We start from the raw sequence: 26,248 nt of genomic DNA, 5'->3' as shown, positions 1-26,248 counted from the left end.
TTGATCCGTCAAAAAACATGGCTGCCGTTAATAAAAACAGAATATAGGGGTCAGACGGTAGTTTTTCGCATATATCTCCAAACCCTTTGGTTTGGCCAAATTCTGACATGAGTAAAAGTGTTTAACATGATGAGATCTATCTGTGGTCAAATTTTCATTTTGATATGTTAAGGTCTCACTAACCACTTCTAACGTTTCCATTACTTTACATGTTAAAAAAGTAATTTTCAAAGTCTCACTGTGAATTCCCAGGACAAATGACATCTTAAAGCTGCATACTGTTGTGAAGCTTGGAAAATAAGGCTTCCAAAATCATTATGCTAATGGTACGATGATAGTAGAAATTCTTCACAAAATTTACTTGAATAAATAATACTGAAAATCCACATTTTTACCTGTTCTGCTAACTGACAGCAAAGAGGCAAATTACTCACACATGTAAACAATATTCATACACTTTTGTAGTTAATTACATATATGATTTTAAAGTACACATTCTCAGCTTTATTTTGACTACTTTTAATCATAATACACACAAATAATGCACTTACAATGCATTTGTCTAGGTTCAGTGTGTTTTCGGTACTACATAGGGGGGTGGCCATTTGACCCGGAAGTGGTTAGTGAGACCTAAGCCATGTTGGAGTTATTGCCCTTTTTCCACATTTTTTTTGCTATTTTGAATGTTATTTCTTTAAAAAATCTTCTCCTCTGACACCACCTGACCAAGTGGAACCGAACTTGGTATGAATGTTCCTTGGGGTATCGTGCATAGAACAGTTGTGGGGATTTTTGATCCATCAAAAAACATGGCTGCTGTTACTAAAAATAGAACAAAAAGGTCAGACAATAGTTTTTCACAAGTATCTCCAAAACCGTTAGGTTTAGCAAGATTATTTCTATAGCTCAAATGACCCTTATTACAAGGCCTTCAAAAGTGTCAGGGATCAAAGTTGTCAGGTGACTCCTGTAAAAGTTATTGCCCTTGAAAAATGAAAAATGACAGGGTTTTTTTTTGCAGTTTTCAGCCAATATCTTTAAAACTAAAAGAAACTTTCTACAAACATTCAAAATAGCAAAAAACGTTGAAAAAGGGCAATAACTCTGACATGACATAACATATCAAAATGAAAATTTGACCACAGATAGATCTCAAACTTTTACCCCCATGACAGAATTTGGCTAAACCTAACAGTATTGGAGATATATGTGAAAACTACAGTCTGACCCCTATGTTCTATTTTTAGTAACAGTAGCCATGTTTTTCGACGGATCAAAAATCCCCAAAACAGTTCTATACACGATACCCAAAGAAATATTCATACCAAGTTTGGTTCCAATGGGTCAAGTGGTGTCAGAGGAGAAGAGTTTTGAAAAAATGTTAATGACGACAACGATGGATGCCAAGTGATGGCAAATGGTCTTTGGCCATTTGAGCTAAAAAAAAATTCATCTTTCAAGGGCAATAACTCTAACAAGGAGTCGCCTGACAAATTTGATCCCTGGACTTTTGAAGGCCTTATAATACGGATCATTTCAGCAATTTAAAGAGTTTGGCTAAACCAAACGGTTTTGGAGATATATGCGAAAAACTACTGTCTGACCCCTGTGTTCTATTTTTAGTAATGGGCCCCGTTTTTTGATAGATCAAAAATCCCCACATCAGTTCTATGCAGGATATCACAAGAAACATTCATACCAAGTTTGGTTTCAATTAGTCAAGTTGTGTCAGAGGACAAGATTTTTGAAATAAATAACATTCAAAATAGCAAAAGTCGTTGAAAAAGGGCAATAATTCCAACATGGCTTAACAAATCAAAATCGAAATTTGACCAGATAGATCTCATCATGCTGAACACTTTTACCCCATGTCAGAATTTAGCTAAACCTAAAAAAATCTACAGTTCTATTTTTAGTAATGGTGGGCATGTTTTTTGACGAATCAAAAATCCCCACATCAGCTCTATGCAGGATACCCCAAGAAACATTTATAACAAGTTTGGTTCTAATCAGTCAAGTAGTTTCAGAGGAGAAGTTATGTACAATTGTTAATGACGACGACAGACGATGATGACGGACTCCAAGTGATGGCAATAGCTTACATGGCCTTTGGCCAGGAGAGCTAAAAAATTGAACATGCCAAAGAATACCTTTGTGGCACCTTGTGGTACAGTTTCAAAGAAAATCCAATCAATTTTACTCAAGTCATTGTCCACACTTAAAAAAAAAATGCTTGGTTCCTGACCCCTTAAGGCTTTTAGACCCCTCACTCCCTAATTGTTCAGGTCACGACCCCCAAACTCAATCCCAACTTTATTTTCATGGAATAACACATTGTGGTAAAATCTAAAAGAGATCCATTCACATCTACTCAAGTTGTTGTTTAAACAACAAGAAACTGCTTGTTCCTTGCCACATTTTGGCTGTAATTCCCAACTAGTTCATGTCACAAACCTCAAAATCAATGTAAGTCTTCCTTTTGTTATATGGCACCTTGTAGTATAATTTCATAAAGATCTATACTCTTATACTTATGTTAATGAGTGGAAAGGAAGTGTCTATGGACAACAATTGTGCCAACAGCATGATACCATTATACAAAAGCAATTTTTGGTGTTGTAAAAACAGCACCAGATGACAATGGACAAGGGAGAGTATATTTGATCCATGAGATTTTAAATACATTGTAAATAATAATGTCTTGTTCATATTTTATTTCTCTTTTCAAAATCTGTCAAATTGCTTTTGTACAAATTTCAGCTATCATTAATATTGGATTAACAAAAAAAGTTCTGTATTCAATAACATTTAAATCAAATTTGCTTTAATCATGAATTTATATAATTCCCAAAATTGATGTATGTCCACTATACAACAGACTAAATTAAAAATGTTTGTAAATGGCAATTTTTTCTAATTTGTGAAAAATTGACAGAAATTAAAAGCATTTGACAACTGTTCATTACAGAGTTCTCACTTATGTATTTAAAAAAAGATCTAGATATTCAAACCATCAACATTTGCCTGGGTTTCAACGTTGCATTCAATTGGACATGGACAAGTTTCGGCCTTTTCTCTAAGTAGATCTACATGTATAATACCAAAAAAAAAGATACATTCTATAAAAAAAATCATTTTCAAAATTTCTGAAATCTAAGTTTACATTCACAAAAAAAGGAAAAAAAAACGCTTTTATTTATCTATCAAAACACCTGTTTTACAAACTATATTTATACAATCTTAAAAAATGATTAATAACAGTAGTTGTCAAGACAAAACTGATGACCTTACCTTAAATGCAATATGATTTTATCTGGGTAATCCATATGGAAAATCACTCCTTTGTAGGTTTTTGACCGACTTATAAGTTCGCACTGCAAATCTTGGTGCTTGTCTACACCTCAGAGTTTGAATATTTTGCAACATTAGAAAAATAGTGCATGTTGTAATGATTCTGCGTCACTCTTGCCAAAAGCACCTTCTTGTCATAATTTTCTTTTGTGAAATTGTGAGATGTACATTACTACATTGTATGTTTCACCTCATTCTCTCTGCTAACCTTCTATGTCCATTTCATGTTTGCTTTCCTGTTTTTGTTTTCTTTGCCCTCTGTCAATTCTTTAACTTAGGTTTCCAAAACAGCTGCTGCTAATCGAGGCTTTTTGATAGCAGTTCCTGTTGCCAATCCTGGATTTCCATCGTCTATAGTTTGCAATAATGTCATGGAACCCAAACCTTTCAACCCCTGGTGCTTGTTTTCCCATAGTGTGGCAAACTTGAGTGTCATGTCAGAAAAATTTGGAATAGAATATTTGGCCAGGAGTGGCAATGACTGTGGGAAAATACCAGTGAATATACAGTACTTGACACAAAACATTTACAGTATTATTCAATTAGGAATTTGTTACTGATTGAATTTTTTCATGCCCCTGCTTTGGTGGCAAATCCTAAAAAATACGGTAAATATATACACCAACTACAATGTATTAGATAAAAATCTGCTTCAGGTCAATATTTGGGACCATGAGGGAGGAGACTGAATTCTAAATTAGTTTCTCAGCATTATATTATAGGTGGGCTTAAATAAAAAAGTCAAAAAGGTGATCTGATTAACGGTAAACATTGTTGAAGTAAGGATTGTATGTCTTCATATACAAGTAGTATATATTTCATTCAGAACATGCAGGTATATTCAAAAACTCTTTTCAATAATCACCTGTCACTCTGACTTTATTATAGGATTAAATAGCTATTTTCCGTCATTCATACATGCATATACAACTGAAAATAGCTGTTTAATCCTTATAATTCTATCCGACAATCAAAGTTACCCTCTGAGAACCTCAGTAAGATTTATTTATACACTTTCTTAATGTTTACGCTTCAATACACACATTCCCATGCACATGTATGTGAGTGTGGAGGAATATTCAATTCAACAGGAATATAATTATTAAGGAGATACAAGGAAGAAGGAAATTTACAACAAGGTGTTTTCAAGGCATTGTTCCAATACTACATGGCGGCCATATTGGTTTCAATCTGACCGGCATTCATGCATGTATGATTGATCTGAATAAGGTCATTTAAGTATGAAAAGACGTTCCTGACCAATCAAAAATCCGCTATAAGCATGAAGAATCTTATGATTATAATTATATACATGTAAACAGTACATACTGATACTTGTTAACAATGAAAAATTCTTCCATTCAATACATGCATCATCTACAAATTGCATTATGGGTAATCTTGCTTTTACTCCCAACACAACACATTTATATACAATCCTTTCTACTATGAAAATAACACACCCAATTTTAGTATTTCCATCATATCTTTTTTGTTATTCATTTGTTAACTTTATTAACTTTTATGAATGAAATCTTGAATAAGTTCTCTTTGCCATGGTATGCATAATATGTTGCAAGCATGAGCATTGCCTTTAAAAGCAAGCAATGCTATATGTAGGTTAACACATTCTTGAATTCTCAATTATACAAATACAAAAATTCTGACCGAAATTATGCAAGTCTGGTTAATCTTATACAGTGTTTTAGGATTTTTCAGAAATTGAGGTTTCCCCGGGAAATATCCATTCTATGTAGCTTTAGTTTTATAAGGTCTGATTCATAATATGTATAAATTCCAAAAATTAAACAGTTCTCCACATATTTTTATGTAAAAATGAAACTTGCTCTTAAATGTATAGAACTTTGTCAAATTTTTTTTCATATTGACCATGTGAGGAACTTTTGTCATCTCTATCTGGTTTGACCTGACACTCAACTAATAAGTTTGTTTGTTGTTTGTTGGGGTTTAACGTCCGTGCAGCAATATTTCAGTTATTCAGACGATGAACATGAATAGGATGATAAAATGAACATGAAATGATGATGAAATGAAAAAAGGATGGGACACAAGGATAATGGGGTCCACAAATTTTGATTGTCACTGGAAATAGGGAGAGGTGGGTAGGGTCGGGCAATTTAGCCTCCTGTGGTGGAGCCCTATGGTTTCTACTCCAGGAGAATACCACAGTAGGGTTCTTTCATGTGCGAGGAACGTGGCATCTTTCCCAACACAGTGCACCACTATGGTTTGCGGTCAGGTTTTCTGTATTATAGCCTGATAACTCCAGCATGTAACACGCCAGGGGTACCCCATTCCATCACCTGGAGCACACATCTCAGTTGCTCTGTGGGCAGAGCCCCCTAGCCCACGGCTAGGGTTCTGAGCACTATTTAGTCGCCTTTTACGACAACTTAGCGCTGCTGCAGGCCTATTCTTTTAACACCCGGACCTGCACGGGGCCTCAACTAATAAGAGAAAATCCTCAAGTCCTTTACCAAACATCACACCTCTAAAGCCCTCTTCAACCTTAAAGTCCTCAAATCAGAAGGAAGGAGACAGATCTTTAGAAGAGTATTGACTGATGAAATCATCAGCCTGTTCCTGAGATAGGTCTTGATCAGATTGTACCAACTAAATCCCCTCTCAGTCACCAGAAGATAAAGCAGAAACTAGAGACAGAAAGAGCTCGTCCACACTGTCATAGTCAGCTGTAGAATTTTGAACTCTGTAAGCGGTTGCTCCATGATGTCTTACTGCTGGGTGATAATTTTTTGGCAACCTTTGACCCCAGACCATTAGTCGAATATTGAAGAAGTTCGTAATTCGTTTCAAGAACAAAAGAGAATCGTAAAATAAATATTTATCGTTGATTAATACTTCACAACTGTCCGGTACTGCGTTAAAATTAATTGAAATCCATTAGATGACCAGACAAACATTGAGAGACATTGCATTTATAATGTGTGCATTTAAATTTAAAAAAAATAGATAGCTATATATATGTGTGTGAGGTTGTACAGGTGTAAATATCGGTCGCCTCCATTAAATATGGACATTGTTAAACAAGACTAATCATTAAAATAAGGATATCTGTAAGTAGTCAGAGATGCCTCGAGTTAACTCAAAGTTTGTATCGAAGATCGAAAACGACTGGCTGAAGCAGAGTGAGAACCCTGGGATTATCTTTTGTGTTCCTAATGATCATAAGAATGATAAATTGTTGTTACTTTAAAGGATTATTAATGATGCACATATCAGGGACGTCCGGTTAACAACAATACATGTATTTCACACCTGGTTGACTAAGTTATTACCAAGCATGGGGTCATAAACTTGTCAGAGTGTAAGACGAGGTGAAATTATGTAACTTTGCATTGACAGTTTTTAACATTTATATTTAAGGTGACGAAAATTTGAGATACTTTTTGAATGGTTTTTTTGAAATACACTTTTCAAATTTTAAATGACGAAAACTATCTAAAATATTTTCGTCTCTTATGAAATCCTCTCGTAAATGGCAAAAATGACAAGCGCTAGCTTAATTACTGCTAGAAGTTCAGGTAATTTCATCATATTATCTATGATATTATTTGCCCTAATTTCTTTCTAAATACAAAGCTTGTCTACAGTCAAGAGAGAGATTTGGGGTGTTGATTGAAATTGAGGGCCAAAAGGTTGAATGTATAGTATACATGTAATGTAGTCCAAACAACTATGCCGTCTTGGGAGGCATGTGGGTTTAATTTTTTTTTTCATTTGGTTGGCCCCCTCCCTTAGTGAGACATAAACATAAGATTAAAAAAATGCCTCAGCGAATGTCATGATTATCTGGACTAAGTAGTAAATGACGAACCTAAAATATAACCTCACCGAGGGACTGACAAGTATTTCGTCCCTGCATCACCATGTAATAATTCGATGTCTCTTCAAAAATTTTTGAGCATAAAGAGTGTCTTACATGACTCTCAAATCTTACCTTTTCCAAAACGGAAAACACAGTGATATCATAAAATATTCTGCAGCAGAAATTGTCTATTTCTGCTTTTGTCGTAAGTTTTGATGATCAACACTGCAGGCGTAGACTAAACTCACGGCGTTGTTGGAATGGATATGTCTATTATCCGGATTTACTCAGAAATTTAAAAAGCTAAGTGCAGAGGTACCACATCAAAAAGGATCGAATGGCTCAAAGATCATTCAAACTAGTTTACATCTACGATCAGTGACCTATAATTACAGTACTTTGTTATGGTGCACAGTAAACAAATACAAAAAACAAAATTATGAATTTGTTAAACAAGTTAACGCATAATAAACGCTAGTCATGGCAGAGTTCCCTTACTCAGGGTCTCTTATCTTATCCAAGACTAATTTGTCAACATGCTATGCAGAACTTAACAGCCATTAGTGTCATTTGTTTCCTGCCCTAAGTAACAAAAAAGAGCATTAACATTTAAAAGATTTTTTATCAAGCTGGTAATCATACACTTTATCATGACAAAAACAAAGTAACATTCCATATACACTAAGAAAACTACTCAGCCATGACCAGAATGAAAACAATATATGATTTAATGCTTTCCCATTGATTCTCATTAAAAGATCATTTTAACTCTGGTGACAGTAGAAATAATAAAAATATATATTCGCACTTGCAAAAATAAAAAATCCCCCCCACATACACACCACAAAAGAAAATGGCATGTGCCTTTAAGTGTTGCCTATTATTCATTGTGAAATTATGGCTTTAGCTTGACAAAACATAGACTATTAGCAAGTCATACTACAGATAACCTGTAAGTAAAAAAAAACAAAAACAAAACAATCAGCAGGTAAAAATACCATTTGACCTTAAGCGAACATTCAGTGGTATCTTGCAGATAGTCAAGGAGATAAAGAAAGATTTTCTAAGCCAATCATGGTCAGTACTTCCCCTCCACATGTGGAATTGAGAACCATGGATTCCTACATGTACATTATATTTATTAAATTTTCGAAACAGGCATATCATATTTCATCTGCAACTGCTATTACTACTGGCCATAATGTGTCAAATGCAAAGTTGATGTAAAACGGTTTAAAATAAAAGAAACAAGTGCAATCGCTAGACAAATCTCGCTGTACATTGGGAATCCCAGGTCTGTCATATTATACAGAAGTGAGGTTTGGGAAGCTGTAAAAATTTACACTGAGCCACATAAAAATTGAAAAAGGAAATCTTGGGTGTACATGTTAAACTACTCATATTGCTTGCTTAGCAGAAACAATAGCACTTCCTTGAATCTAGAAATCCAACTTCACATCTTATTTTTTTATTATTTATATTTTAAACTCTCCAGGTTCTCTCTAGGTTTCTGACATTTATAAAAACATATGTCTAAGAAAGTATGCATTTGAGCGTTACATATAAAAAGATTTATCAAATAATTTAGTCACTTGAAAGTTAATCAAAATAACATTGAATTCTACATGATTAAAATTGAACTAAGATCATATGATCAAAATAAACATGAATTTTTCTAAGTGGGGGTCAAAATTTTCGAAAAAGAGGTGGGTTGCACCAAATGACCCATTGGGGAGTGCCTCAAGTGATTTCCAATTTTATCTATATAATCACCCAAACTTTTTAAGCATGCATAAGACCACACCCTTCTGCGCCACTCTTAACCCCATCTAAAACTTTCATTTTTTTGTTTAGTATGCACACCCTTTCTAAAATATCTGCTCATGTTGATAATTGTGAGATCCATTCTAGCAAATATCTTCCGAGTGTCCAGACATTAGCTTTAGGAAAAGGTAGACATAATAATTCAATCTACTAGTACTTTGTACATATACCACAGTGACATGTGCAATAGTAGTATTTACTGTTTTTGTGCTGTATTCGTTTGTCATATGTTTTACTGTCTATTAATTGTCAAGCCATAACTATTTACAGTAAATGTGTTCGTGTAAATATATAAGGTCTATGTTTTCAGTTTTAAGGCAATTGCTCTAAGTAGTTCCTGGTCCACAATCACTGCTACACTTACTCTATGGGTCTAGTCAACACTTCTAGTTTAAGGTCTTTTAATCCACCCATGTTCTAGTCCACGATCTTACTTTTATGACACTAAAACTACATGCTATAGCACACTCCCGTTTTTTAATAGGACACTTTTTAACAGTGTTCCAGTCCACTTAATCTATGTTCTTGTCCAAACTCAGTTTTGGTACACTCAATTAAACAGTGTTCTAGTTCACAATTCCAGTTTTAGTGGACTTAATCTGTGTTCTAATCCACAAATTCAGCTTTAGTACACTTCATCTAACAGTGTTCTAGTCCACACTCCAATTTTAGTACATTTCATCTAACAGTGTTCTAGTCCACACTCCCAATTTTAGTACACTTCATCTAACAGTGTTCTAGTCCACAATCCCAGTTTTAGTACATTTCATCTAACAGTGTTCTAGTCCACAATCCCAGTTTCAGTACACTCAATCAGTGTTCTAGACCCAGTCCCAGTTTTAGGACATTCACTTTACCTATGTTTCTAGTGTACACTCAAGGTTCCATGGTACTTACTGAATGCATGTTTTTGGTTTACACCCAGTTTGAATGTTGTCAAGGCATGATGAGTTTTGATTTTATATGTAAATTGTACCCAAGTTAAGACAAAGAAACTTTTTTCCTAGGTCAAAGGCAGCAACAAATGTAAATAAAGACACAACAATTTTATTTGATTCTACATAAATAACAGAAAACAAAAATAATAAAATGAAAATTTGTAGATTATCAAATAATGAAAGACATTTCACTTCAATGCTTGTTCATTCATTATTATTTGTAGTTAACTAATTCCACACAAGTAAAACATATTGCATCTGTTATATGTTACATTAAACATACATTTTACTCAGGTACATGTCATACATGTACTTTCAAGATCATAGTTCTTATACATGTGCTCACAAGATCATAATTCAAATAACATTCCACGCCATATTACCCAATTGTATGAATGAAAAACTTATAGATCTAAAAGGCTCTTGAGAGCAAACAACAGAAACAAAAAATAAGTTGATCTTTTTCTGTTCTATAAATACATGTACCACAATTTTGCTAATAATAGCAGCCACTTTGGTTCCTCAAACAAATAAACAGCAACCCTAGATTTGATCAATAAAATCATGGTTGCAATTGAGAAAATGGTTTCTCAGACAAAGTTGTTTTAGTTCGAAATAAAAAAAACAAAACAAACAATAAGCTATTTGTGGGCTGATACAAGATTTTTGGTCCTATAGTAGTAAAGTAGTTAATGTAATAAGGCCATTCAAAGTTAATGTTTAGGTTCTCAGGCCAACTGAGATTGCTCACAGTAAGAAAAAAATGAGGAGGTGTTTTTTTTTGCTCTTATTTTTTTATGGGTAAATGAAGCATGAGCAGGATGAGAGAGGGCCTGAGAACCAAAGAACTTAATAGGTTAAATGACTTTCAACTAAATGTTGCAAAATACATAGTTTTGGGTGAAAAGTAAAAACCATGTTTTTTTTTTTTGTTTTTGTTTTTTTTAAAGTAAATCATACCTTATACCGGTAAATAGATTTTTCTAGTTTTTATCAAATGATGACCTTGAATGAACATATTTATAATTTTATTATGAAAAGACAGATCACGCATCTTGATTTCCATATAATTGATCCTTAATAACGAAAACTTGTTACAAAATTTTGGGATTCTGCAGGAAATTTTCACTATTTTGCAAAGTATAAAAAACTAGTACATAGAATTTCTAATAAATTTATACAAAGAACACTTAAATAACATTCTTCCATATTTCAAAAAGAAAACTAGGGATCACAGAACTCCTTTGCTGGTAATATTTTAAAAAAATTAGAATTCCCATTACATTTTCATGACAATTATCTCCCCTTCGAAAGAATTTTTTCCAGTCAATCATCTGCACTTGAAAGAAGCTTTTATAAAATAATGTTTTTAATTTTGCATACTAACTTTCATGTACAAATTCTTTTAAAATATTTAAACATATTATTTTTACATCATTTTAAACACTATTAGTCAATTGAAAATAAAAATATCTGTATGATTTTGCAAGATGACAGAAAAAAAAGCTCAATAAAATAGATATGATTTACTTTTATCTCTATAACTGGAATGGAAATTTCAAACTGATCAAACAAACTTTTATTCGATTTTCATTCACGAGGTGGATACACACAAAACGCTAAGAAATAAGCAAAACTGACTAAAACAGTTATTGCTCCTGTTATCTAGTAAATATGTCAAAGACTGTCAACAGTTACAAAAACAATCTGTCAGATTAACTAATTCCTTTTAAATTCATCACATGAATATATTACAAAATAATTCAAAGATTTGAAACATTTTGCTTGGAATAACTTCAGTGATGAATGAGAAAAGATTTGCCAGCTGCCTCCTTCCTCACCTAGGAATTCATTTATTCATCTATCATTTTCATAGTTATGCATACATACCAATAAGTTCTAATATATTAAGTTCTGTTTATATTAAAATCTAATTATTTTTTATTGAAATTATATAACCATGGTAGTGAATCCAACATGATTAATATTTGGCAAGAACTAACTCACTAAAAAGTAAATATTTACCAGTATACAGTCAATTTGAACTTTCATATTCTAATAAATGCTTAAAATAGAAACAAAAAAAGCCTAAATAATTAATAGTGGAAATCACACATATATATATATAGTGTAGCATTGTATAAAGCATTGTAAAATATCAGTTATATTTATTTGTTGATTGATTTGGTGAAACTTGAATTTTGAATTAAGAGGGAATTCAAACTAATGTACAGACAAAATCATGAAACTACAAATATTAGTATGTAAAAAAAATGGGTAAATGAAAAAAAAATGTAAAACCTGATGTAAGACTGTTTTTCGCCATATTTTTTGGCATTTAAAAAAAAAAAACATCATAGACAATAGAAGTTAATTTTAACCCTCACAGAAAAAATTAGTAACAAATATATCAAAAATAATGTTAGTTCTGCAGTAGTTCATTCTTATTCAATCTTGTCAAAGACCTGCTTGACATCATATATAATCCTTTGTTAAGTAGAATATCAGAATATAGTTAAGAAAACTGCAAATCTGTTTATGTCTTGTGTTTGTCAACATGTAAACTAATTATGAAAATTCATTCGGATACACTACAAAAAGATCTTTCATAAAGAAACTCAATTCAATACTCAAGTACAAAGAGTACCATACTATTAACAAAAAAAAATCAACCAAAAAAAATCCAGTTGCAAATACGGCTTAAAATTCATCATGTACTAGATAACCAAAAAGGCATATTTAATAATACTGAGCTATACAAAAAAGGACTATTGTATGAATATTTGGGAGTAAAACCCTTCATAATATCCACTCTTGCAGTATAAAATACAAACCATAGCAACATTCCAATTATTCACACAACATCCCTTAAGGTAAGGCATGTTTTTTTTTTACAATTTTGTTATTTTGACAGTATGGAAAGTGTGATAAAATCATAAATTTAAAACTATTGCAAGTACATCCAAAGTCCAAGTTTTCTGCATTGATTTATAAAAATTACAATATTTTAAATACAGTAATCATACACATTGATATATAAAACCTTTCACTTCAAGTCTGCATAAATACCTAGTTTTAATTAAGAACAATTAAAATATATATATATATAGTTCCATACAATTGCCCTGAAAAAATCTTGAAATATTTGTAAATTGATAAAACAATATGGAAAAATGAAAAGGAAAACCCTTATTTGGAATGGATATTAAGTAGGAATACTTGTCTCAACCTTACATACTTATATGTATAAATTAAGAAATTATTCAGGTAGGCTCTATTTTATCATCATTTTAACTGACCTTTAATGTCCCCTTATTTTACCATAAGCTATAGTTCAGGGTAGAATACTTGCACAAGTGGCTCCATTTTCCTTTATTCTCATAAACTATAAACAGTTACAGAGAAAAGTACATGTGTAAACAATTGTACATAAAATGAAATTAACCTGGAGGTACGACCTTCCTTAAAATTATCTTCACAAATTTAGCTATATTTCCAAGTATATCAATATCCTGTGAGGAAAAAAATTTTGAAAATTTCAAAGTATTTGCCTTTGAATGGCAATAAACTGGTAAGAATTGTTTTCTGTCTTTTTCAAAAAATTTACATATCATAACATAATGGTACTCATCACCAATATCATGTGAGGTAAATAGCATACAAAAACGATCTTGTCTGGGAATACCTTGCCATCTCCCTGCCTCAATTGGTAGGCAATGGCACCCACATCTAAATTTACAGAGATATTGCATCAAATAACTGGATAATTCTACCAAATATTTTTCAAAACAAAAGTCAGATCAGCTCATGGTAAAACAAGAGGCTACCAGGAGCCTGAATCACTCACCTGGTTGAATTTTGCCTTTCAAAGGCAATAAAATTAAAAAGAAGTCCAACAATTTTGACTCGAGAAATCTTTGGTAGGACTTATCATAAGATCTTTTCAACAAATGAAAGTTTCTTTTAATCTATCATATTTTTCAAGATATTGACTGAAAACTGTTAAAAAAGACCTCATTTTTCCCCTTTCAAGGGAAGAAACTCTTACAAGGAGTCATCTGACAACTTTTGTAGTCCTAATAATATGGATCATTTCAAATAAGTTTTGTACACTAAACTGTATATAACCTTTACAGTTTTACCGGCATACATTTGAATTGATAATACAGGATTGTCACTGATAACACCCAAAACAAATTATCAACTGAGGTGAAAACATATTCAATTTTGATATAATGCTCTCTAATATAATTCACAAAATGATTTGTGTATAACATTTTGACAAAATGGACTATTGCTGTGGTGGGATAAACTTTTTCAGACCTAAGATAACAACAAAAATACAGGAAACATAAAAAAGCACATTAATAAATATGATAATTAAACATCCACATATGTATATCAAAAGCTATTTCAGAAAAAAATAATACAAGGCAAAAAGAAACTTGTATTATATCTATTATTAAAAACAATAAGTCACAGTAATAAAACAATGCGAGTAAATAAGAACAACATTAGGAATATTTTTGGACAACATATATGAACAGGAACTATATCATCATTTCACACTTGTATTTGAATTTCTAATCTTGAGATCAAATATATACACATCAAGTACAAACACAGTGCTAACATGAAAGTATCAAGCACTTACCCCAACAAGAGGCTGCCATGAGTCTGAATCACTCACCTGGTTGAATTTTGCCTTTCAACAGCAATAAATTAAACAAGAATTTCTCCAACTTTGACTCAAGAAAACTTTGATAAGACTTATCATAAGGATCATTTCAACAAATGAAAGTCTAAATCTATCACAGTTTTCAAGACATTAGCGGAAAACTGTAAAAAAAAACTTTCATTTTCCCCTGTCAAGCCCAATAACTCCTATAAGAAGGTGTCTGACAACTTTTATGCCTGAAGACTTTTGTAGTCCTAAGAATAAGGATCGTTTCAGCTATTGAAAGAATTTAGCTAAACCTAATGGTTTTGGAGATATATGTGAAAAACTACTGTCTTACCCCTATGTTCTATTTTTAGTAACGGCGGCCATGCTTTTCGACGGATCAAAAATCCCCACAACAGTTCTATGCAGGATACCCAAAGGAACATTCATATCAAGTTTGGTTCCCATTGGTCAAGTAGTGTCAGAGGAGATTTTTTTTTAAAGGAATAACATTAGAAATAGCAAAAAAACATTGAAAAAGGGCAATAACTCCAACATGGCTGAACGGATTAAAACCAAAATTTGACCAGAGATCGATCTCATCATGCTAAACACTTTTACCTGAGTCAGAATTAAGCTAAACCTAATGGCTTTTGAGATATATGTGAAAAACTACTGTCTGACCCATATGTTCTATTTTTAGTAACTGTGGCCATGTTTTTCAACAAATCAAAAATCCTCACATCAGTTCTATGCATGATACCCCAAGAAACACTCATACCAAGTTTGGTTGCAGTTGGTCCAGTAGTGTCAGAGAAGATATTTGAAAGAAATAACATTAAAAATAGCAAAAAACATTGAAAAAGGGCAATAACTCCAACATGGCTTAATAGATTAAAATGAAAATTTGACCACAGATAGATCTCATCATGGTGAACACTTTTACCTATATCAGAATTTGGCTAAATCTAATGGTTTTGGAGATATATGTGAAAAACTACTGTGTGACCCCTATGTTCTATTTTTAGTAACGGCGGCCATGCTTTTTCGATGGATCAAAACTCACCACATCATTTCTATGCAGGATACCCAAAGGAACTTTCATATCAAGTTTGGTTCCCATTGGTCAAGTAGTGTCAGAGGAGAAGATTTTTGAAAGAAATAACATTAAAAATAGCAAAAAACATTGAAAAAGGGCCATAACTCCAACATGGTTGAATGGATTAAAACCAAGATGTGAAAACATACTGACCCTTATGTTCTATTTTTAGTAACGGCAGCCATGCTTTTCGACAAATCATAAATCCCACAAAAATTCTATACAGGATACCCCAAGGAACATCCATACCAAGTTTGGTTCTGATCAGTCAAGTAGTTTCAGACGATTAGAGTTTTGAAAAATTGTTAACGACAACTATGACGGACGCCAAGTAATGGTAATAGCTCACATGGCCATCAGCCAGGTGAGCTAAAAACAGTTTTCTAACAAGAACTTATGAAGAACTTACCCCAAAAACAGTGCTAACATGAAAGTATCAAGCACTCGCCCCAAAAACAGTGCTAACATGAAAGTATCAAGCACTCACCCCAAATAGGAATTTCATTTTTTTATACAAAATTTTGATTAAACAAATTGTTACTACACTAAAAAAAGAAAATTATTTACACTATAGAGTTCTTTCACTGACACAGCAGTTAAGTTTTTGAACCAGGATGAAAAGTAAATTCAAAAACTATCCTGTCAATGAAGCTTAATTAGGTCTAGCACTCATTACAATAGTACAAGAAGTACCCATGTGCAGGATGGAATGTTCTGGAATTTGCATTGAAAAAAAGACAAGTTATACATATTTTAACTTCCAGAAATATAAATTTTAAGTCAACCTTTAGATAATTTTGTTTTTGGTTTAAGTATCTAATTAAGATGATCGGTGCCTGGAAGTTAGATTACATTAATAATTAGGTAGCGTGATGTACAGAAAAAAAAAACAACTATAAAATGATATAAATTAATATTTTGGTCCAGCCATTAAAAAGGTAAAAATATCAATCATTATCAATAATAGATACAAAAATGTAAAAGGAAAAGAAACTACAAAACTAACACTAAATAATCAACTTGACAAAAACTGAAAATTAATATTTATCATTTGAAGAAGAAAATACGTTTGTGTCAAATGAGGTAATTATAACACTCCACTCATAATGGTACAATTAAATACAAAATGTAGTCTTTGGTCTTTCTTTGAATTTGTCTGTGTATTTTTATTATAAAAAGAAAACATCAGTTATGGTATACCTTCCCTTCTGAATATTAATGCTTTTCTACTTTTATTGCAAATGATTCCATATACATGTACTAGTATTTTAAGTCCAAGATACTTGATTTGGATTTAGGGTAGGTACTATTAAATATTATGTGAACTAAATATATTTTTTTACTTTAGTACCTTTGGTGAAAAGTAACTTTTTTTTTAAATTATTAGCTAATCAAAAATAGCATTTAGTTTTGCTTCCCATTATGTCCAGCATGATGCTTAGCTGGCAATATAACAAATCTAACATAACAATGAAAGCCCAGAACTATAAAAATATTTCCAGCTAAAACTAAAATGACAGCCCCAAAGGAGCCTGCAAATGTGGCATGGAATGGACTTATACTCATTTTATGGATATCAACATATATAGCATCTAACTGGTTCAAGGTTACAAACAATATACATATATGAAAGATCTGGTGACTGTGTCCAAGGAAATCAAACTTTCCTGGAAAAAATCGCTGTGGAATATCTGATCCAAAGAAAAAACCAGCAAACATAAACCAGATTATCTGTTGTATATGATCATGTATACTGGGATCTGGTTTGCTGTAGTAGAAAAAGAGATAAATTCTGTGGAAAATCGGCAGAATTAACCAGGTGTAAATACTTGCTACTGGTATAAGTTGCCATAACTTTCTGGTAAATGGGTAAGGTCGCTGGTAACGGACCTTTGATATGCTGTTACAAAAGGTTACTAGCCAGCCAAGAAATATACCAACTGGAATGGCATAGGTGTCTATAAGGCCTCCTCTCATGTCGTCATGGATACTGTAACTGTAGTGCAACATCACACTTCCAAACCCAAAAAGTCCAATGCCTGCATAATCTATCATGAAGCCAGTGTAATGAACTAACTCTGATTTGTTGGAGAAACAATGAGCAAATGTGCTACACATGTACATAACTGTCATTGTAAACAAGCCTGCATACAGGGACCATTTTTTAGGATCAGTGATGCCAAATTCAAAGGCAAAACCAAAAAATCTAGACACAGTCAATATCACACCAATTAAATGTGTCCAAACATTCATGCATTCATTATGTTTTTGGAATAAACTACAAACATAGTAACTCCATGGTTGGTGAATATGTCTGAATCCTGTTTCTACATGTGGTTCATGGTACAGTAATGGTACTTCATGTTTGGTTGTTGTTGGTCTCAAGTTCTTGGTCAACTTTCTGATAGACATTGCATCTGATCTAAAATTTACATAAGTTATAATTACAAGTTGACATACACATGTATAATTGTTATCCAAATGAAAATGGACTGCACCGTACTATTAAATAATATTCTGAATATAACTCACATATGAAGAGTGAGCAGAATTCGTACTCTTGATAAAATGGATAATATTTATCATTTAAATAATATTCTGGATAAAAAACAGTGTACAACATCCCATGAAATATCATCCAGAATATTCGTTAAAATCTGAAAACATCCTGGATGAAAATTACTGATAACATCTAAAAGCATCCTGGACAACATGCCTTATCAAAAAGTATCCAATTATCAACACCTATAACACTGTGAACTCTGAATCCGGGTTGTTTTGCCACATAACCTGTTCTCCTACAAAGTCGTTTCCCCTACATTCCTGTTCGCCGTGGGTCATTTCACCTACATACTACTTTCCCTTGAGTTGTTTTGTCTACATTACCATTCTCATTTGCAACTCATATTCAGTTAGAATGATGTTTTAGTTAACAGATACATTCAATATGGAAAGTGAAAAAATAAGTAGGTGAATAATTGAAAAATTATAATAAAGTCAATAAAAGAATTGGGATTTAGCTTCCTCATATTAAATACCAATGATATCAAACCTTATATATCAAATGTAAAACAAAGAATATTCGATCAAGCTATTCCAAATCAATATAGCTGCTTAACAGAAAATAATAAACTCTACTTAAATAAAAGTTAATACAAATCAAATTGCAGACCTGCTTACATCAATGAATGCAAATTTAAATCTGACAGATCCACAATAGGTAAATTTAAGATTAGTGCTCTCCCTCTTGCAATTGAGAGGGCACGCTACCAAAATATCCCCAAAAGTAATCGTATTTGCACTTCATGCAATACTTCACAAATTGAAGAGATGAAGTGCATTTTTTCATACACTGTCCAGCCTATAAAGTAACCAGACAAGTTCTCTTCAACAAGACAAAAAACAAAGACAAAAGTTTCTTATCAATAAGAGTAAATAGTATATCTATAATATTAAACAGTAACTGTTTGAATATTCTAAAAGCTATCATTGAATACATAAATAAATGTTTAGCCTTGTCAATTAAATAAAGTATTAGTTTAAGGCACCTCTACTCCAGCAAAGCCCAGCCTTACTCCCTGACCCCACGGGGGTCCGAGAGCATTTCCCAACTCTACCTACTTGGGAGTACATCAACGTGTAGAGTATGTAAATTTTTATTTGATTCTGTAGACATTTAAGTATTACTGGTACTCAACATGTGGCAAAAGTGATAAATCAATTCATTCAGGTAGGAGAGTTCTTGTTGTTTACTTAAGGGTGCACTTTACAATTGCATTAAGGCGCACTGTTTCACACACCAAGTTACCCTGTCAAATTTTCTATAACTTAAAAGTTGAAATTTGGTGGATATATTGCTTAAATATAATTAAGCATTTATACATAGACAGATGTAATATATGTTATGATAAACAGGTGTAATTTGAATGAAAAATGGTATCTGGAATGTTTCAGTCTCCTGCCATATTAGGTTCTCTCCTCAGCATCAGATGGCTGATTTTCAAAATACCTTATTTCACATGAACTTTTGGAACTAAAATTGTGAGAAAATGAATCAAAAAGAGTCTTATTATTTTTACCCTTTATCCACCTACTCCATGCATGCTTTCATCCTGGGGTAGTGCCTAAGTCCCTGATATTTTATAAAACAAAGTACTTGGCTGTTAGTTTTGGAAAGGCACCCCTGATTTGTACTAAAACTCAGTAAAATTTTTTTCAGTATCTTACAATGACTACTGGATTTTATAACAATTATCACTAAATTACTTATAAATGACTTGAACCTGCACACACCAAGGATTTCAAAAATATGCACTTTTCATGACCAAACACTAGAAATTTCTGTGAGGACTGCCTCATAACAGCTTTATTTCAACAAAATGAGGCAAAAGGTTCAGAAATGCCTTAACTGTATTGTACTACCTAAGTAGCTGACATTGTAAGAATCATGCAAAATCTGAAAAATGTGATACACCCCAAAAAACAGCTACATATTTTTATTTCTGTAATTAAGTTGTTTTATGGGTCTATATTATGAAATTTGTAATTATTCATTCCAATCTGTCTGCTTTTAGGAGATAATCAACACTAAAAATCCAATATATTCTATTGTATTTGAGTGTCATTTACAGAGTTATCTCCCTTAATTTTGAAATCTACAGTGCATTCTATATAATTTTTATCTCTTAAGAACTTGGGTTATATGAAAAATTGAATGTTAATTCCTGTTTATTATGGCAATTCAAACAAAATATCAAAAATAAAAATGTGAAGGCTTTTCACCAATGAATCACATTTTGCATGATTCTTAGCTGGAGTTCTACCTAAGTAATTACCCTGTTACATGTAAGTAATTAACATGTGTCGTAGGTAAGGAAAATGAACTGCCACCTTCATTTGAGTTATTTATAAATGAGATATGCGACTTAATATATTGTATTTTCTTTCTTGACAAGACAAGATTTTATTTATAAACCTCAGACAAACATATTTCTTGAAACTTTCAAATTAGGTTTTTCAATTCAGTTTCTCAAGAAGATTAATTACCATTTAATTAGTTTTTTTTAACACATATTAATTCAATTATAATATTTAATCACTACAAATTAACAACTACAACTTTCTTGATCTTATAAAAACATCACTTATATCAACCCAACAATAAAGCCATGCTTGTTTATTAAATTAAATTAATTGCAAAACTGATCAATTGCTTGCAGGAACTTGGTTATTTGGCATTTCTGTTTTCAGAAATCCTTTCTTCTTATTTCTAATTCTAGTTAAGTAACCATTTTCTTTATGCATGTGCACAGATAAACAAAAGGCTCCCAGGAGCCTGAATCGCTCACCTGGTTGAATTTTGCCTTTCAAAGGCAATAAATTTATCAAGAAGTTGTCCAACAATTTTGACTCAAGAAGTCTTTGGTAGAACTTATCATAAGATTTTTTCAACAATTGTAAGTTTCTTTCAATCTATCAAAGTTTTCAAGATATTGACTGAAAACTTTTAAAGAAAAAACGTCATTTTTCCCCTTTCAAGGGCAATAACTTTTACAAAGAGCCATTTGACAACTTTTATCGCTGAAGACTTTTGTAGTTCTAATAATATGGATCATTTCAGCTATTGAAAGAATTTGGCTAAACTTAACGGTTTTGGAGATATATGCGAAAAACTACTGTCTGACCCCTATGTTCTATTTTTTGTAACGGCTGCCATGTTTTTTAACGGATCAAACATACCCACAACAGTTCTAAGCAGGATACACCAAGGAACATTTGTGCCAAGTTTAGTTTCAATTGATCAAATAATGTTAGAGAGGAAGATTTTTGAAAGAAACAACATTAAAAATAGCAAAAATCATTGAAAAAGGACAATATCTCCAACACGACTCAACAGTTTAAAACCAAAATTTGACCAGAGATAGATCTCATCATGCTGAACACTTTTATCTATATCAACTTTAGCTAAACCTAATGGTTTTGAAGATCAATGCAAAAATCTGCTGTCTGACCCCTATGTTCTATTTTTAGTAACAGCAGCCATGTTTTTGGACAAATCAAAGATCCCCACACCAGTTCTATGCACGATACCCCAAGGAACATTCATACCAATTTTGGTTTCAATTGGTCAAGTAGTGTCATAAAAAAAAAAACTCCCCAGCTATTAAGAATCATCAATAATAGATATACCTTTACACTCTCATAAATTAATCAGGGACATACATCCCTGGCATAGTTTTAAATGTATTTCATATTTTAAAAAATGCTGTTTTCTGCAAAAACACAAAAATACATTTAGCACAGTGTCAATATAGAACTGCCTTAACCACCAGTGCTACATTGGACAGATATGAACATTTTCAAATAGGAATTTCCCTACTGTTGCCTCATGAGATTCTATTTTTAGCACAATTTTCAACTGTGCTTGAGTTGTTAAATATAACTGAAAAATAATGACATAAATTTGTCATTATTTTTCAGTTATATTTAGAATTGGTCCTTGAGGAATTCATTGATAGTAAGCATAAATGATATTTTCAAGATCATAAATATTGCTAACATGCAACTACAAAATGTAGTGACCCCGGGGTAGTGACCCACATTTGGTTTAAAAATAAATGATCAATTACTTTTTATGTCATTTTAATACAAAGTTAAAGAGACATAATGGAATTTTCCAAGCAGCAATTGTTACTGGCTTTTGAACTTTCACCCTTGGTTGGTCAGAGATCAACATTTACTCCACGTGCCTGATTAGTGTAATTGGTGAATTAGGTGATTGTTTACACCAAATTTTGACACCTGTTGAGAGTTGTAATTAACTTGGGGTAATAAAATTGTCACTTTCGCAACTTGAACCAATGTTGAGCTTACAGCTCCTAATGTTTTTTGTACTTTCAAAGATTTCAGGTGACGAAATGAGACTAGATTATTTTCGTCATTGATGAAAATGACGAGCGCTAGAAAAATCACTGCAATTAAAAAAAAAAAGTGTTAGTAAATAATGCGTGTATGCGTTCACTTCTCCCTGATCACTCCTCACTTCTCCCTAGTGTCTCTCTGAAAGAAAAGTCACTTCTTCCTGTTTTTCATGAGTAGCTTGAGCCCTGATAATAATGATTTTTACCCTAATATACAGAAACACATTTTATATCGAGGCCAAACAAGTCACTTGAGAAGGCTAGACGACCCGAGGCAAACGGGAATGTAGGCAAATTGACTCTGAGTACTGATCGACACTTACTACCCCACAACAAACCAAGCCCCACATTTTTTATACTACCCCTAAAGAAAACCCTTTCAGACATTTGTATGTTCAATCATCATAAGGTTGAGTATGGAAATAATTAAATAGCCATGGAACACATTTAATTATTACAAAATATAGCCGTATTAATTTTGATATAATTTGTTTTCCGCCAAATTGTGGAAAGTATTTTCACACAAGACAGGATACTATTGGATGTTACAATGGCACGGATGGTAGCATCAACCTAAAAAGCAATAGACAGTTATACTAATTAGCTAGGTTCATTGCGTTTCGTTAATTACCTAGATTAAAAGATATTGGTCCCCTTTCTTTGGTAAACACAGCCCCCGGCTTGACAACTGAAATTTATTTAACTTTTAATTGCCGTCACAAGTTCGGTTGCCTCTCCGTGGGAAGGTCCAATCGGTACCTACACCCTACGACACACAGTGTACGCGTCAGCCTTTTATTGTACTAAGGAAAATATAAAATAGATTTTTCTTGAGCTAGACAGGGACTTTATATTACACCCACTGACTTGGGTAACTACAAGATTTCTTACTAGAATTAATTAACAGATACTTTTCATGGTTCGCTTTATTTCAGACATGGTATGGAAATTTGTACGAGAATGTAGATATCTTTTTTGCAGGGACGGATCCAGACACTTCGAAAAGGAGTGGTGCCAGTCGGGGTTCCTCAGAAAATTGGGGTGGTAGGACATTATTTGCCATTTTTTTGTCAATTCAATACATGAAAATGACAAATTTTCCAATAAAAAGGGGGCGTCAACTCCCTGCACCCCCACTGGATCCGCCAGTTTTTTGGAGGGATAAAAATAAAATATCAGGTTTTCTTAATTAATTTGATATTATCGAAGGTCGTAAATAAGATTTACTTAAGGTATACTTATAGGTATTTAATTACAGGTCCATTTCTGACCACTGATCTTCAACCACCATTTTGTCAACCATTATATTTTTTTGCTCTAATCACATATTCGGACAGGCTGTTCCAGGTGCTGACTACGCGGTTTGTGAAAAATGTTTACGCTTTTCTTCATTTTGAGCGGTGCTGGAAAAGTGTTTTACTTTGGCTTTGGGTTGTACCACTATTATTAAATTGCAATTGAGGTAATAGAGTATACATGTTCAGTGATAAATGTCAAACTTGATTCAGGGTTACTATAACTTTGCATTGATTTCTCTTTTCTTGAACATTAATTGTCTCGTTATTGTTTTCCTCTACTATTGACAACAGCTTGACAACACTGGCGTACACTTTGCCTTTTAATCTTTTTATATATAATGTTGTACATGGTCCAGTTTGATAAGACCACAAACATATAATCCTGAACCGTTTGGATATTATTATCAACTTTACCGAACTACCGATTTGTAAATTAAAATTGTTGCTTTGCTTTTGTTATAAAGACAATGGACTTTGTTTTTTTATAGGTGATAACCCCGACTATATAGTTTAAATAAAAACTTGTCTGTAATTTCACAGATGGTATTTATCATTATATTGCATTACCCCAGCAATGCTAGAGGTTGTCTGGCAAGCAGTTTTCTGACTTACTGCCATCCTAACCTCTTTCATCTGAGATGTTGAAAGCCATCTTAAACGTGAATAAGCCAAGCATGTGTTTTAAAATATTTTCTCAGAGGAGATTTTCCAATAAAAAAAAATCCATTTCAGGACCCATAACTCATTCATTCATCAACGGATCTTTCTGGAAATTTCGGCATAGGTTCATCCCATTATGCTGAACAATTTGATTGCCTACCAGAGTTTAGCTAAACCCAACAGTTTTTGACTCTGCATAATTCTGCAATTTGACCCCTATAGTCTATTTTCAGAAACAGTGGCCATGTTATTCGCAAGATCAAAAATTCCAATGCACAGATTGTTAAACATGTTCTACATAACATTCAAGCAAAGTTTTGTTTCAATTCATCCAGTAGTTTTAGAGAAGATTTTTAAAGTTGGAAGTGTAAAATTCTGGAGAAAAAATTTCAGGACCCACAACTCATTCATTCGTCAGCAGATCTTTTTGAAAATTTCGGCATAGGTCCACCCCATCATGCTGAACAATACAACTCCTTTGTCGACTTTAGCTAAATCCAACTGTCTTTTAGTTATTTGCATAATTCTGCAATTTGCCCCCTGTGGTCCAATTTTAACAACAGCGGCCATGTTTTTTGCCAGATAAAAATCCCCACACAAAGGTTGTTAAAAATACCCTAGGAACGTTCATTCAAAGTTTGGGTTACAATCTGTTGAGTACTTTCAGAGGAGAAAATGTTTGAAAAAGTTATCGGACGACAACGACGGACACATAGTGATGGCAATAGCCCACATGGCCTTTGGGCCAATAGAGCTAAAAGTCAGCCATCATCATATCCATAATATAATATCAAATGGTTAGAATCTGTATACCGAAGATTCTTAAAGTACATCATATAGTTTAAACAAAACAAGTTTTTTTTATCCACAAGACATCTTCATGAACCAATTCAAATAAGATCCATTTAAGTTACCAGAAAGCGTATATAAAAGTTCCTGTTAAAACCTTAAACCATGAATAACGATAACCACATCACCTAACATTATATATCGTCGCTATTTTTTTGGTGGTCGACAAAAATGCTATTATATTTTCTATGACAATGAGTTATTATAAAATAGAAATTCTTGACTTTATGACTTCTAGAATATTCATGAATGTTGCCAATGAAAATGTTCATGCAGTTGGATGCTTCTTATGGTTGATTACTTAATATTATACTCTTTAAAATGTAAATATAAGTTGAGTCTGTATGCATATTGAATGATATTCAGACGACTTATTCCTGAACCATTTATTGCTTTCCGTTTTAGCTCACCTTGCGGAAGGCCATGTGAGCTATTCCCATCCCTTGGCGTCCGTCGTCGTTAACAATTTTTCAAAACTCTTCTCCTCTGACACTACTTGATTAATTGGAACCAAACTTGGTATGAATGTTCCTAGGGGTATCCTGCGTAGAACTGATGTGGGGATTTTTGATCTGTTGAAAAACATGGTCCCTGTTACTAAAAATACAACATAGGGGTCAGACAATATTTTTTTTTCACATATACCTCCAAAACCGTTAGGTTTAGCTGAATTCTAACTGAATAATAGTGTTCAGCATGATGGGATCTGTGGTCAAATTTTCGTTTTAATCCGTGAAGCAATGTTGGAGTAATTGCCCTTTTTAACGTTTTTTTCTGCTATTTTTAATCTTATTTCTTT

General features: G+C 32.8%; 2 protein-coding genes across 3 annotated transcripts in view; both read right to left on the bottom strand.

Moving 5' to 3' along the window:
* Window positions 1–7,453, bottom strand: part of LOC148630148 (ferric reductase 1-like) — a 30,581-nt gene extending 23,128 nt beyond the window's left edge. Inside the window, exon 1 of one of the 2 annotated variants that reach the window (XM_088561823.1) lies at window positions 7,331–7,453. The gene's annotated coding sequence lies outside the window, so the exon portion shown is untranslated. Of the gene's footprint in view, window positions 1–3,291; window positions 3,312–7,330 lie in introns of those variants that run through there. The other variant, XM_088561866.1, reaches the window with a different exon arrangement.
* Window positions 7,454–10,053: 2,600 nt separating this feature from the next.
* LOC148630147 (membrane progestin receptor beta-like) lies at window positions 10,054–23,773 on the bottom strand. Its single transcript, XM_088561712.1, has 2 exons — window positions 23,274–23,773; window positions 10,054–18,144 (listed from the first exon to the last, which is right to left on the bottom strand). The coding sequence occupies exon 2, from the start codon at window positions 18,132–18,134 to the stop codon at window positions 17,127–17,129; it is 1,008 nt and encodes a 335-aa protein (XP_088417838.1). The 5' UTR covers window positions 18,135–18,144; window positions 23,274–23,773; the 3' UTR covers window positions 10,054–17,126.
* Between the last annotated feature and the right edge of the window lie 2,475 nt (window positions 23,774–26,248).

This window comes from Perna viridis, chromosome 1, assembly GCF_037379345.1.
Source record: "Perna viridis isolate PV_CMFRI_1.1 ecotype Kerala chromosome 1, ASM3737934v1, whole genome shotgun sequence".
Classification (NCBI taxonomy): Eukaryota; Metazoa; Mollusca; class Bivalvia; order Mytilida; family Mytilidae; genus Perna; species Perna viridis.
The sequence above is the reverse complement of the archived record's forward strand: the minus strand, read 5'-3'. Positions and strand labels throughout refer to the sequence as shown.